Genomic DNA, 14,472 nt, shown 5'->3' with positions numbered 1-14,472 from the left:
TAAATTAATTTTTTTTTACAAAATTCCTATTTTACCCTTAAAAAACGGATACGCGTTTAAAACGGCCGTTTTAAACGCGTTTTAAACGGATTCTTTTGCCGTTTCCGTTTTTTTCCGTATTGTATGGAAGCATACGGCAAAACGCGTTTTAAACGGCAAAAAAACGCGAACGCGTTTAAAACGCGTTTAAAACATGTTTTAACTAACAGTGGTTGTGCCTTCTATGCCAAGACATGGGATGTCTTGAAAAGATGCCGTTATCTTCAGGTTGGATGCTTGTGCATGCACTCTTACTAACCCAGGCGCAGTGGACATGTGACAAGGTAGCATTCATTCTCTTATAACAAAAGAAAAAAAAAAGTCGGTGTTCCCATTGAGTGATGGTTCTTGCATTAAAGGTAATTCCCACTTCATAATCTTCTTTGCTGATGACATGTTCGTCTTTTGTCGGGCAAATGATGATGATGCGTCTACCATCAAGTGCATCATTGATATTTTCTTAGACTTATCAGGTGCCATTACAGTTAACCTTGATAAAAGTTGTGTTACTTTTCGCTCCAGTGTCAATCCCAGAAATTCCATTTGCAACATTTTTGGGATTAAGGAGATGTCTCATGAATCCACTTACCTTGGTACTAACTTGTTCCACAAAAGATCCAAAACTGCTAGGTTCTCGCGCATTATTAGTAGGGTTGAAAGGAAAATTGCTTCAAGGAAAGCTAATCTCATTTCTTTTCCAGGTAGAACGGCGTTAATTCAGTCTGCCCTCTCCTCTATTCCTGCCTATCTTATGTCCTGCTTTGCTTTCCCTAAACTATTTGCTCCAAATTGGACTCAATTTGTCTTAGATTTTGGAATGGTGATTCTGGCCAGACTAAGAGATCTCATCTCATTGGTTGGCACAAAATCTGCTCATCTGAACTATATGGGAGGCTAGATATCAGGAGATCTGAAATCCAAAACAAAGCCCTCCTTCTCAAACTATGGCAGAGACTTATTACCAAGAAGGATTCTCTTTGGGTGCAGGTTCTACGGAACAAGTACTTCCCCAGCAGGTCTGTGTTTCACCACTCCACCATTAGAAAAAAATGGTCTTTCTCTTGGAATAGCATTATGCGTATTCTCCCTACTTTAAAGAATACGGTTATTAAGAAAATTGTAATGGGAATAGTACTTTTTTTCCATATGATCCATGGATTCCCAATTTCTCTTGCAACTAGGTTGATTCCCAACACTTCGAACCTTACACGTTGGTCAAGGATTTCATGTTGAATAATAGCTGGAATTTATGCCTCCTATCTTCTATCTTACCTTTTCCCTCTGTTACAAGAGTTTTAAACATTCCCATTAATTCTCAGAATGATAAATGGTGGTGCAAACTTAAAAGAAAAAAAAAAGGCATTTTCACGACTAAAATGGCTGTTATATTCATTTAATGTGGTCTGATTACTAACCTTGTTGGAATCTCACACAGGTGTACTTGTTCATCTCTCCATGCTCACACTGGTGGCGATTTCTTTAGAAACTATATTTACACATCAAATTTAAGATTTTCTTCTGGAGACTTATACATGGAAGGATACATACCAAAGATATCATTGGCAAATGGATGGATGTTGACCCATTATCTGTTTTTTGCCACTAAAAATATGAGTCAACATGGCATACTTTCCTTTCATGTGGATTTACTAAAAGAATTTGGGCTACTAGCCCTTTGGGGTTGAGAACCAAGAACATCTCTGCCTACTTCCTTTAATAATTTTATTGTGTATCTTTTTAATACCGACTCTATCCCTGATAATCATATTACCACGTTATTTGCTAACTTTATTATTATTTGCTACTTTATCTGGAAGCATAGAAATAATATCATTTTTAACAAAACAACCCAAAATCGATACAATATTCTAGTGCCCGCACAACAATGGTTGAGCACTACAGGTAGACAGCATGACCAACAGGTGATGTCCTCTTTTCCCAACTCCACACTACCCACTTTCCCCAATTTGGATTGTCCCATTCTTATCATTGCCAATATGTTTGATATGCTGGAAAAGAAATCAGGATGAGCTGTGTGCATTATTTTAAATGGAAAATGTGTCTTACTGGCAACTTATGTATTGACAGGAGAAACTTTTGATGCATATGCAAGAGCACTACATCATGGATTGAAGTAGACACACAAAGCAGGTTGGAGTATTGCTGAGATTTGGAACAATGCAAGTGAGTTACGTGAGATCTTTTTTGGAGATAGTACCACACTGTGGCCACTGAACATGACCACCCCTTTTTTTTTTATTTGCATATATCATCACCAACCAATTTTTGGCTCAGCCCAAACAATGGTGCAGTACTTCTTTTGGTTTGTCTTGCACATAAGGCAGTGAACAATCTCCTTAATTTTAATGTTTCACATCCGGACATAGATGTACAAAAATATTTATTAATCTAAGTCTTTTTCCTTTTCTCATTCAAAAAAAAAAAAAAAAAAAAAAAAAAAAAAAAAAAAAAAGAACTAGATTGAAATTGTAAGGTGACATCTCTTGTGCTTCTTACTAGTCTCGCGGGCCTATATTTACTCCACAATCACATGGATCAGGTCATACCAGGGTTAAATGAGAACCATTCAATTTTCAACAAAAATAGTGAAAAGCACATGGATCGGGTTATACCAGGATTAAATAAGAATCATTCAATTTTCTCCGAAAATAATGAAGAGCATCCTGTATGAGTGAACCCAGAGAGAAAAGACGTAAATTGTAAGGTGACATCTGTTTTTGCCTCCTCATTCTTCGCAAAATGAACAAAAACTAGGTCTAAAAAAAGAAAAAAAAAGGGAGACGGATCAGGTACAACGTACAAGGTACAAGGTACACGGTACATGGTACACGGTACACCACTGCCGATCTGTGGCAGGAAAATAATCCTCTGTTTTTCTCATCCCTGTTTTTCCTTGTTTTGCTACCTGCAGAACGCGACACATGGACAACTTTAAGACCAACGCACTGGATGTAATAATCCTCACACAATCTTGGCCATTGGTCTCCTTATTATCCACGTGTCACGTTCTGTAGGTAGCAAAACAAAGAAAAACATGGATGGAAAAAACAGAGGATTTTGATCCTCTGTGGCAGGGGTGCAGGTCGAGGCATCATATAGGGTTTTCTGTAAAATACATTTTTTGGGCGTAACCTAACCCGGCTAACCGTTGGGACAGAGCCGCAAAACGTCGTCCATGGACAAATTTGGAACTTCAACCGGGGGGCCGGGGTGGGGGTTATTTCGGGCAAGATGGTGTAGCAGTAAGCGATTTCTGAGAGCGAAAACACCATAAAATGCAGAACCACCACTGAAACTCGCCCTGTTTTCCGAGTGATGTCTCGAGGAGGATTTCATCTCGTTTCTAACAATATTCCAGGTGCGGCTTCTTCTTTGTTACTGGGTTTTCTGCTTAGGGTTTTGGAGTTGCGTGTTCATATTTGAACTGTATATTCGAACCTGCAATTTTGTCTGTGTTTCTCAAATGGGTCATTGGTGATTCTGATTGAATTCGTAGTTTAATTTCCATTTACTTTTTTATGTTTAAGCTAAGTATTTGGATTCTTATTTGCTTGGTTTTATGTTAAAGTTGCATTTCTCATTGTTCTGTTTCCTTTTGGTTTCCATGTTTTTCTCCAAGTGGGCCATGAATAATTTTCTTGGTTTCTTCATAAGTTCTCCCTTTTTCAGTGGGAGGATTTTGTTTAGGGCCGGGGGCGGGGGGATGGGATTGTGAAGTTCTGTGGCGAGTGGTATATGAACTATGCAGCTGGTTTTTAGTTCCCCCCAAAAATGGTTTAATTACGATTCTAGAGCTTCATCATTTTATGTATTCAATTATGTTAAAACTTTTTTTTTTTATTCTAATTCCTACAATTATATATATGATGTAATTGACACGCCACTGCTGTTACTTCATCACCACTCAGTATCTCTCTCTCTCTCTCTCTCTCTCACACACACACACACACACACACACACACTCACAACACTTTTTAGTGTTGATCGCTGACACACACACCCTTCTCCCATTTGATTTGTGTAGTATACTCGAAGATTGCTTATATGTTAGTATAGTAATGTTTGATAGTTTGTTCTTGACATGCTAACCATTTTTATGTGTTACACTGGTATATGGGTTGGAAACTAAATTGTAAGTTGTATAATTACACGTAAGCATTCATGCATGCTATTGAGGTTATAACATTAATCTCTTTGTTCATTTGTAAAATTCTTCTTCTATACTTCCGAGTCAAGAACATTATGATGGTAGGAAGATAAGGATTTGTTGTAAGCCTTATGAAGTATTGGAGCTTTTATAACCATGGTCTTTCAGTATAAGATAGCATAGGATGTATTTTCTTCAAATGTTAGTTATCCTTACTCATGTTTCTGGGGTCAAATGGTTTGGTCTAGATTCCAGAATAATGGCATACATTTATCTTCTAGAGGTGAATAATGAGCTTCTTATAGATTAAAATTTCCCGCCCCCTCTTCCAATTGAAAATGCATCGACTCTTCATTCTTTTCTATCTAAGTATATATATTCATTTTCTATATTTAATAGAGCAATAACTTGAAAATTTATCATGTTCAACTTGGGTAAAAATTGTATCATCAACAACAACTGCCTAGTGCAGTTGGTGAGGTTGTGGTGCGTGAAGCCCGCACTCACCAGGAGGTCTCGAGTTCGAGTCTCTTGGCTGTTACCTTCCCTCTCCTCCCTTCTATAGTGTACCCATATATATTTAAAAAAAAAAAAAATGTATCATTTCCTTGTGATGGCCTGATATAGTATTTGAGTGAAAGTGCTCTTAGTGCTGAAATTTTAGAATTTTTGTCATATTTGTGGGGAAAGACAGATTAAAAGGCTTGTGGAATATGAATCTACTATGTAGAATAGGTTGTTTTCTAAAACTGCAAATTGCAGAGAGCTCTATCATCAAAATGTTTTTGAGGGCTCTGAAACCACATTTCTATAGGATTTATTTGAGTAGATGGTCCAGACCAATAAACTCAGGTGGAATTATAATTTTGCAGGAATATCTGCTTCAAATAGTCATTGAGATAATTGAAAAGCTTCTCCATTTTAAAATTCTGAATTTCTTTCCCTCCCCAACTTTCTTTTGGGCCTGTTAGTCCGGTCAAATGAGAAACTCTTGCGAGATTCACCCTCAGGTTGGTGTTATTCCATTGTATGCAGAGGGTTAATAAATTCTTTATTTTGTGTTGATTACCAAAGATTCCTTGATTCTTTGGAAGAACAGTGATGACTTGATGTCTTTTGCAAGATTGATCTAACCTTCTAAAGCAGGCACACCCTCTTGTAGGGATGGCAGTTGGGGTTGTCCTGGGTAATCTGAACCTTCCCGATTAACTAATTACCTTGGAACTAATATCAATTAATAATGAAACAGTCTGGTTCTGGTTCCTGTTCTTAATCGGTTATTAAATATTAATGATAAGAGATTATAATCCGACAATGATAAGTCCAAGCCTTAAGGCGGCTCCCTCAGCCATGGCTGTTGTGACGTCATGGTGATTACATTATGCCCAGACAACTCCTGTTCTTCATCATTGGAGCTTCAATTGAAATCCCTAATAAAAAAAAAAAAAAAAAGAACCAAAGCATCTATCTTCTTTTTTTCATGATCAAGCCCAGATTGAAAGTGAACAACATAGGTAAAATTAGAACAGGCCCTAATATGGACGGATCCTAATCAGTTCCACCTTTTTGGGGCCAGGACTAGAACCGTCCCAATGAACTAAGCAGTTCTAAACCTAAAATCAGAACTGACCCAACGTACTAATGGATGGGACGGTTTTGACGGTTTTGGTTGCAGATTGATCCCCTACCCTCTTGTAGGTTTTTCATTGTTTACCATCTTTGGTTGACATGGAGGTTCAAGAGCAACTTTCTCATTGACTGAATTCTCCATGTTTTTTGTAATCTAAACTTCATTTAGCTGTGGCCAAGAAAATAATTCTTCAGAATGGAGTTTTATGTCCCTTGTCCAGCAGGTGATTGAAATCCCGAGTTCCCCCCTCCCCCTCCCCCTCCCCCTCCCCCTGGGGTTTGCTGCTTCCTTTCTTTGCCAGTTACTTAGAACCCAGTGTTTTTTGGTTTTTTCACAAGTGTTAGAGGGGTCTTTCCCTGTCATTGAGTGTTGATCACTGATCAGATACTTAATTTGGGATAGATTTTGAATCAAGGAATTTAGTTCTAGTGGAGCTTTAGCAGCCATGTGAAACCGTAGGGGCTTCCTAGGACTAGGATGTTTCTTCTGTTGGTCTCGTGTTTTATTCTTTGCTTTTATCTATACATTGTTTCTCCTCTAGTTTGTTTTTAAGTCTTTGACACAATTCTTTCTTGTTTCTTATTCATTTTGTTTCAGCCATGAAATTTACCATTTTTAACTTCGAACCTGAAGTTTATTAGTGAACCTAATGCTCAGCATCAGTAAACCTAGACTCAAGGCACCAATTTACCTTTTTACAGAACAGGAGTATTAGCATACTGTCATGGATTTTTGCCAAATATCAGTTTAAAAAATTATCTGGAAAAGGACCAAGTCCAATGAACAAAGCTGGAGTAGTGGAGTCTCTTGTCTAGAAAATACAATGTTAATCAATTCCCTCCCTCCCGGCGGGGGAAAAAAAAGCATAGGAAAGTGAAACTGCTGTCTAAAGTTGTAGGAAGACATCAGATTGTAAATTTGTAACAAATCCTTTCCAGCCATAATAAATAAATAAATAAAGGCATTGTATGCATGTACTATACATTCTGACTTCAAGATGATGTATTTTGATTTAAAGGATGAATCTTGGCTTTCATGCAGGATATGGACTGTATGAAGCAAAATGCCTTCCCTGCTCGGGAGTTTCTGGTCGAGCTGCCAGTGCATCATCTTACTCCTGTCTTGGTGATTATAAATATTCTACACAGTTTAAGGTCCTACGAATAAAAATCCCAGCCTTTGCTTCCAAAGGAACATCTCTTTCATGTAATGCAAGCTCTAGCAGCCAAAGAAGAAACCCCGACTTCTCAAGGCAGAACAAACATGGGTTCTCCAGAGGCCGTAACAGGCAAAACCAAGAGAGAGAAAATGTTGACAATGTAGAAGAATCCGAACTGTTATCTTCCAAAAATGGGCCATTGCTCTCCCTTTCCAGCAGCCCGAGGTTTCAATCTACTGCTGCCCCCGGCCCAAGAGAGAAGGAGATTGTAGAATTGTTCAGGAAGGTCCAGGCTCAGCTTCGAGAACGAGCAGCAGTGAAAGAGGAACAGAAGAATGAAGCCTCTCGAGGACAAGGTAGGAAGAGTGATACAGTTGATTCACTTCTTAAGCTCTTACGGAAGCACTCAGTTGAACAGGGAAAGAAAAGTAGTGGCAGGAAGGACTTTAATTCGGAGCAACCAGAACTAAATAGCTTGTATGATGAAGAGCAGACGAGCCTTTTTGATTCAAGTAGGATTGCTGGGGATAATGAGGGAGAATCCAGTGTCCTTCCCTCAACACGGCCAGCTTCAAACTTCCAGCGTAGATCTCCTGTTCCAAGAGTGAAGTACCAACCTGTTTATTCAGCCAAAGCCAGAATTGGATTGGAGTGGCCTTCAAAGTTACGAGGGAAGAGAAGGAAAAGCTTTGTTGGGCCTGAGCCAGAGCCAGAGCCAGAGCCTGAACCTGAGCCTGAACCTGAGATTGTGACTGAACCTGAGCATGCTTCTCATCCCGAGCAAGAAACAGTATTTTCGGATGGGTATGAGGAAGTACTGATATCTGAATCTGAATCTGAGCCTTCTGATGCTGATGAACATGATAATGAGATTTCGGAGGAGCCAAGGAATGAACACACAGACTTGAGTGCATTAAAACTGTCAGAGTTGAGGTCACTTGCAAAGTCTCGTGGTGTGAAAGGGTATTCTAAGCTGAAGAAGGGTGATCTCATTGAGCTTCTAGGTGGAGTCTTGGCCTGACAGTGGAATGTGATGAAACAAATGAATAGATCACCATTACATATTGAGAAGTTCACATGATTTTTGATCTTTTTCCCCACTCCATGTTTGTATTCAAGTGAGGTTTCTGGATCCTTGAAGTTTTTGCCACTTTGCATTAGGATTCTTCTAATTAACTGCACTTATGATCATTTTTCTGTATTTTTTGTCTTTTTTTTTTTCTTCCTTATATACTGTTACATGTCCTTTCCTTTTTGTTACTTACCTCTGTTTGTTTCAGTGTAAAATAGCTGGAAAAGAAAATTTTTATTGTAAAATTATATTTTCCACTGTTTGTTTTGAAATTTTAAATTTTGTATGTTAGAAAATTTTATAGGGACCATACATTTTCTGGAAAAAGGCTTGACAAAATTTACTCTTGAAATGGTTGTAAAATATTCCTCAACACATCGTTTATGTCCACTACAGTCCACAACTTGACTGAGAACCAGAGCTCCTGTGTTCATCTGTTCTTTAATCTGTCTTGTAAGTTGTAACTGAGCCAGAGCTATCGTCATTCCTCCTCTCGTTGATCTGCCATTCTTTGAGTGAGAACTTTGGTGGTTTCTGATTTCCCAATGGTTCTCGAGTCTTTTATTTCATTGACTTCCGCATTTCTCTCTTATCTTCTTCAGTGAATTGGTAGTGGATTTGTAGTATCAAAGCTCTTTCTTTCTTCATCTCTGCACGTTTCTTCTGGTCTTTTTCTCTCTATATCTGCAACCTTTCCATTCTTCTGCTATCAAGTGTGTATTGATAGAAACCAAATTTTAGGTGGAGTGCGTAGGTTCCATTTTTAGCTCGGCCATGCCTGGGTGCCATTTGCTCACAATGGCCGTCCCGGCATGGCCAAGCTAAAATGAACTTACACAATGGCCATCGCGGCATGGCCAATTAAAAAATGAACTTATCACTTCACCCCTATGAAATAAAAAATCCTATTAATAAGGATGCCCTTGCACGAACTTTTATTGGGGACCTGCAATTAGAAAGTGATCTCTTGCCCTTACTTATTTTAACGAGAGAAATAATGTTTTTGAAGTCTACAGAGCTCCAGATTTGAGAAAAGGTACGAGAGGAAAAAGCCCATCTATGCAAATTCCTTTTCCGTCAGATATGATACACTGGAACACAGAAGGCCAACTTGACTACCCTCTCACGAATCGAGTTGCCTTTAAATTCCTTAATGATCCTTTTCCATTCCCCTTCGAAGGAACGTAAGGGACGATGAGTAGGGTAGTTTTATCCATGGTTTTAAGTATCGGTCTTGTATCGGCTGTATCAGATTGGTGTCGGCTGAAAATGATCCCCAACCTCACCGATCTGGATCGGTGATCCATATCATTTCAGGGGTAAAATAATAAAAAATAGTACTTTTCAAAAAAGCAGGGAGATCGGTGATCCGTATCATTTCAGGGGTAAAATAATAAAAAATTAATACTTTTAAAAAAAACAGGGATAAAACCAGCCAATACCCACCGATCTGATCTGATTTGATTTGGATCGGTATTAGATCGGTATTGGCAGACGTGATACCGATACCGTCCCCTAAATCCATGGTTCTGTCACATTATTTTGAGAAGTTCAGCCCTCATCATGGCAGCCCACACCATCAGGCCATAGCATCTTGGAAGCCCAACGCCCACATGCCCAGCCCATATCAAAGGCCCGTAGAGATAAGCAAGCCCAGACAGATTCTAGCCAGCCCATGCATGAATTACATGACCATGGTTGGCACCAAGTACAAGGCTGACTCAGCCTTCTAGAATGTTAGAAATTGGTATCAAATCGTTTGCAGTGAAGCGGTGAGGAGAAATGAGCATCCAATGATTAGGGTGCATGGCCAGACCCTCCCAACCGTTGAATGCTAATTGCACCTCACCGCTCACTGTAAATAATTTGGACTCTATAGATTGTTAGCAAGGAACCCCTTCAACCGCTGGCTATTGTTTTGGAGTTTGCTACACTTTCTTTCTCCCTTTTGTATTTTCTTTCTCTTTTTGTTCGTGTTATTCAATTACATACTTGGTAGAGTGTGTTCTTGACTCTCCCCATCTGTAGCTTTCAATGAAGCTACATTAAGTGGAAAGAAACTGCGATGACGCCCAAAAAAGGTGCACGTCTATCTCCCATGGAGGACATTAACATGAGAGATTGCTGAGTTGACTCTTGAGAAGAAAGTTTTCTTAATCCATATGTCTCTTTAGAATTTTCAATTTTGTAATCAACGTGTATGCATGCATAGAACAAAGAATCACAATGAATTCCCACCAATTCCTAGTTAATTTCTTTCATGTCTTATATATTAATATTGACTATAAACTTCCATCAACAAAGGTTTCCTTGATCACCAAGTTTCCTTGGAATTTTCAATTTAAAAAATTTGACCACATGCATGGAAAGTGACTTCATTCATGCCAACAGCCCCTGGCTTAGGTGATTTGTAGTTTCCTTAGAAAATGGTAAAGACTGCCATTTTGTCCTGTTTTTTCTATTAACAGTTTTCTTTTGCTGTTACCCAATCAAGCCGCCTATAAATGGCCAAACCATGCATGAATCTATCAGCTATGAGTTGAAAGTCAAACTCTAGTTAGTGTTTCCAATTGATAACGTAGACAGTGATGTCAAAGAAAATTCTTTGGCATCAGTAGAGCAGCAAAAAGCACAGAGAGATGCAAAAGAAGAATTATTTCCCATTCTTAAAGCAGCAAAAAGTAAGCATAGATGCAAAAATAAAAACAACCGCATCCCCATCAAAAAGCTTAATTCTTCCCACATGATCTTGTTTACTAGATTATTTTTCCTTAGTAATTAATACAAATTAGTTCATTTTAATTACAATAAATTGATGACTTTCGAAAAGAATCCTCTTTTTCTTGGACTCAAATCTTCTGGGACTGACAATGAATGACAGTGAGAACCAATGGCAGGAAGGGTATTGTCATACACCCCAACCGTCGGATGATCATTACCACTCACTGCCTCTCTTTTTTTTCTCTTGGAGCCCAATTGAACACATCTCTTGTACGGAAGACTATTCAGCAACCACTCAAATCTCTTCACGTTATCTCTTCACTTCTCTATATAGTTGGAAGTCTAACAAGAAAACCACACCCAAACTCTAGAGGGAGAGAGAGATGAAGGAAGAGGGAGCAGAGGAAACCCATGTTCTGGTTTTCCCATTTCCTGCTCAAGGCCACATAAATCCATTGCTGCAATTCTGTAAGAGGTTAGCTTCCAAGGGACTCAAAGTTACTCTAGCCACGACTATCTTCATCACCAAATCTGTTCACAATGAAGTCAACAATGTTAGAGTTGAGAGCATATCTGATGGCTTTGATGAAGGTGGCATAGATGCAGTTAAAAGCCCAGAAGTGTATCTTGAGCGTTTCCAAGTTGTGGGTTCAGAAAGCTTAGCTGAACTAATTGAGAAACAGCAAAGCTCTGGCTACCCTTTCAAGTGTCTCATCTATGACTCTGTTATACCTTGGGCCTTAGAAGTAGCCAAGAGGTTTGGCTTGTCTACAGCCTCCTTCTTCACTCAGTCATGTGCCAATGATGCTATCTACTACAATGTGAAGAAAGGGTTGTTGAGTACTCCTGTACAAGGACCCACGGTCTCCCTTCCCGGATTGCCAATACTAGAAACCCATGATCTACCTTCCTTCATCTATTACTGGGGATCATATCCAACTTTCCTAGACTCCGTTTTAAACCAATTCCAAAATGTTGAGAAGGTGGATTATCTTTTCATTAACACGTTCGACAAGTTGGAAGACGAGGTAGGTCTTGCTATTGTTGGGGTTCCACGCGAAAGCAATAAACCCATATTGGATGTGAATAGCCTGATGTGGAGGCATATGAGGACTCTAATATGGGATTATTGCTTTCGCCGTGGAACCCCTACCGCTATCCCTCTACACAGTTTTTTTAATTTGTAGTTCATATGCTTGGAATACTTCTAGAAAATTAAAATCTTTTCTTTCTAAACAATATGATAGAGATCATGAATATCTTCTCTTCCATATTAGTCTCTTTACTCCATTTTCTTCCAATCATGTTAGAAATTTTTTTAAACTACCCATGGCTGCACAAAAATCAGACCTTTTTAGGCTACAATAATCTAGCCAGTTTGATAAAATTTTTTGTTTCATCACTGATTTGGAACTTTGAATTCTCATATAGGTACTGAAATGGATGTCAAATCTATATCCAGTCAAGACAATTGGACCAACTGTGCCATCAATTTATCTGGACAATAGGGTAGAAGATGACAAAGACTATGGTCTGAGTCTTTTTGAATCAAGAAAGGAGACCTATATGGACTGGCTAAACATGAGAGAAGATGGATCTGTCATCTATATATCCTTTGGGAGCATTTCTGAACTTGGAGAGGAGCAGATGGAGGAAATAGCATTGGGTTTGATTAGTAGCAACCACTATTTCTTGTGGGTAGTGAGGAAATCAGAGGAAAACAAGCTCCCCAAGAGTTTGGCAGAGGATAAGTCAGAGAAAGGGTTGGTGGTAGCTTGGTGTTCTCAATTGGAGGTGTTGGCTCACAAGGCAGTAGGATGCTTTATAACTCACTGTGGATGGAACTCAACCATTGAGTCTGTGAGCTTGGGAGTGCCAATGATCGCGATGCCGCAATGGACAGATCAAACTATGAATGCTAAGTTTGTGGTTGATGTATGGGAAGTAGGAGTAAGAGTTAAATTGGATGAGAAGGGGACTGTTAGGAGGAAAGAGATAGAGAAATGTGTAAAGGAAATTATGGGGGGAGACAGAGGAGAAAAGATTCAGAGAAATGCTTTTAGGTGGAAGGTGTTGGCCAAAGAGGCTATAGATGAAGGGGGAAGTTCTGATAAGAACATTGATGAATTTGTAGCTTCACTTTTATGTGCTTGATTTTTCTGTTCTCATTAAAGAATTTGTAGTTGTTTATTACTATATAAGCAATTGAAAATGAATGATATTTCTATTCTGCTGAGAAAATCTTATTTCTGTGGTGGTTTTTTTTTTTTTTTTTTGAGGGTTGTGGGGGGGGGGGGCGCCGGGAAAATAATCCTCTGTTGTTCTCATCCCTGTTTTTCCTTGTTTTGCTACCTGCAGAACGCGACACATGGACAACTTTAAGACCAACGCACCGGATGTAATAATCCTCACCCAATCTTGACCGTTGGTCTCCTTATTGTCCACGTGTCGCGTTTTGCAGGTAGCAAAACAAGGAAAAACATGAATGAGAAAAACAGAGGATTTTGATCCGGGTGAGCGGGTGTGGAAGCCTAAATTACGAATATTCTTTCAAGAAGGTGCTGACATGGCAAATGGAAACCATTCAATGGGTTTGCCAGAAGAGGCCCCCACAGGAGGTGTGGGCTATGTACCACAACCACTAATATATGATATATAAAATAACTTCTACAGATACTCCTTCAGTCTCCTATAAAGAACATATATAGATACTCAATTCCTCTACCTGAATGTTTTTTCTAGTTCTCCTAGAAAAGCAAACTTTCATCATTTTTTTTTTAAAGTGATGATAGGTACTCATGCCTTCAATCTGACTAGTCCTGTGGATCCATATTGACTCTACAACTGCATGGATCTGGTTATATCAGGTTTGAATGAGAACTATTCAAAATTTTTACCCAAAGTAGTGAAGAACACTAAACATAAGATATGTCGGAGTGGGTCATTCTTCAAAATGGGTCAAGAATTCGAGACAAACTTAATAGACTTCATGGATGAAGAAGGAGAACAAAAATAACTTGCGAACCATGGAATTGAAACATCGAAAGTAGAGTTCGAATTATAGAACAATGATGATTTAGCTGATACTAGTGCGGATCTAGAGAATCCTCAACCCCGACACAAGGAGGTTATAGAGACAATGAGCTCTAGCCTATACACAAATGGACCTGAAAAGACTGCCAAGCTTGCCCCTCTACTAGTGCGTTGGAGATGGCTCCACTTGTCCGCCCATTGGTCTAAGTGCTAGCATAGTAGCGACGTGACCATAGACCATTATATTGCCCATTTTATTAAGGGGGGGGGGGGAACTGTCCTTGATCATGCCCTCTACATCTAGACACGGCTAGACATAAAAAGACCACCTTGCCCCTGATCCACACGCTAAAGATGCAACCACCAGCCCTCCTATTGGCCCGTGCACTGGCGTAGTGGCCATGTTGCCCAATATCATTTTATTACTCTATTATTAATTCAAGGAATATTACCTCTAGATCTATTAGATAAAAAAAATAAAAATAAAAATTATAAGATAAATTTAAAATTTATTTTACACCCACTAATTTAGACGAAACATTATTGAGCTTTCTAAAGTACATCAACATCACTTCTATCCAAGCTATCAAGAGCTGTTCTTTCCCACCTCTATTCACCCCATCACCACCATGACCTCGACCTTGCTGAGA

The 14,472-nt window shown here is 39.0% G+C and overlaps 2 protein-coding genes across 2 annotated transcripts; both read left to right on the top strand.

Annotated features, from left to right (window-relative positions):
- The first annotated feature begins 3,222 nt into the window (after positions 1 to 3,222).
- On the top strand, positions 3,223 to 8,258 carry LOC122070627 (rho-N domain-containing protein 1, chloroplastic-like). The gene is made up of 2 exons (XM_042634817.1): positions 3,223 to 3,418; positions 6,879 to 8,258. Exons 1-2 carry the CDS (start codon positions 3,376 to 3,378, stop codon positions 8,015 to 8,017), a joined length of 1,182 nt encoding a protein of 393 aa, XP_042490751.1. The 5' UTR covers positions 3,223 to 3,375; the 3' UTR covers positions 8,018 to 8,258.
- Positions 8,259 to 10,966: 2,708 nt separating this feature from the next.
- On the top strand, positions 10,967 to 13,030 carry LOC122070626 (mogroside IE synthase-like). Its single transcript, XM_042634815.1, has 2 exons — positions 10,967 to 11,817; positions 12,221 to 13,030. Exons 1-2 carry the CDS (start codon positions 11,173 to 11,175, stop codon positions 12,941 to 12,943), a joined length of 1,368 nt encoding a protein of 455 aa, XP_042490749.1. The 5' UTR covers positions 10,967 to 11,172; the 3' UTR covers positions 12,944 to 13,030.
- The last annotated feature ends 1,442 nt before the right edge of the window (positions 13,031 to 14,472 follow it).

The sequence above is a fragment of the Macadamia integrifolia genome, unplaced genomic scaffold, assembly GCF_013358625.1.
Source record: "Macadamia integrifolia cultivar HAES 741 unplaced genomic scaffold, SCU_Mint_v3 scaffold955, whole genome shotgun sequence".
Taxonomy (NCBI): Eukaryota; Viridiplantae; Streptophyta; class Magnoliopsida; order Proteales; family Proteaceae; genus Macadamia; species Macadamia integrifolia.
This window is presented reverse-complemented; position numbering and strand designations above follow the sequence as displayed.

Excerpts from the sequence above, each read along its gene's own strand:
- LOC122070627 (XM_042634817.1), top strand. The coding sequence starts at position 3,376 with ATGTCTCGAGGAGGATTTCATCTCGTTTCTAACAATATTCCAG. Across the intron at positions 3,419-6,878 it reads CGTTTCTAACAATATTCCAG|GATATGGACTGTATGAAGCA; the intron begins GTGCGGCTTCTT and ends GCTTTCATGCAG.
- LOC122070626 (XM_042634815.1), top strand. The coding sequence starts at position 11,173 with ATGAAGGAAGAGGGAGCAGAGGAAACCCATGTTCTGGTTTTCCCATTT. Across the intron at positions 11,818-12,220 it reads TCGACAAGTTGGAAGACGAG|GTACTGAAATGGATGTCAAA; the intron begins GTAGGTCTTGCT and ends ATTCTCATATAG.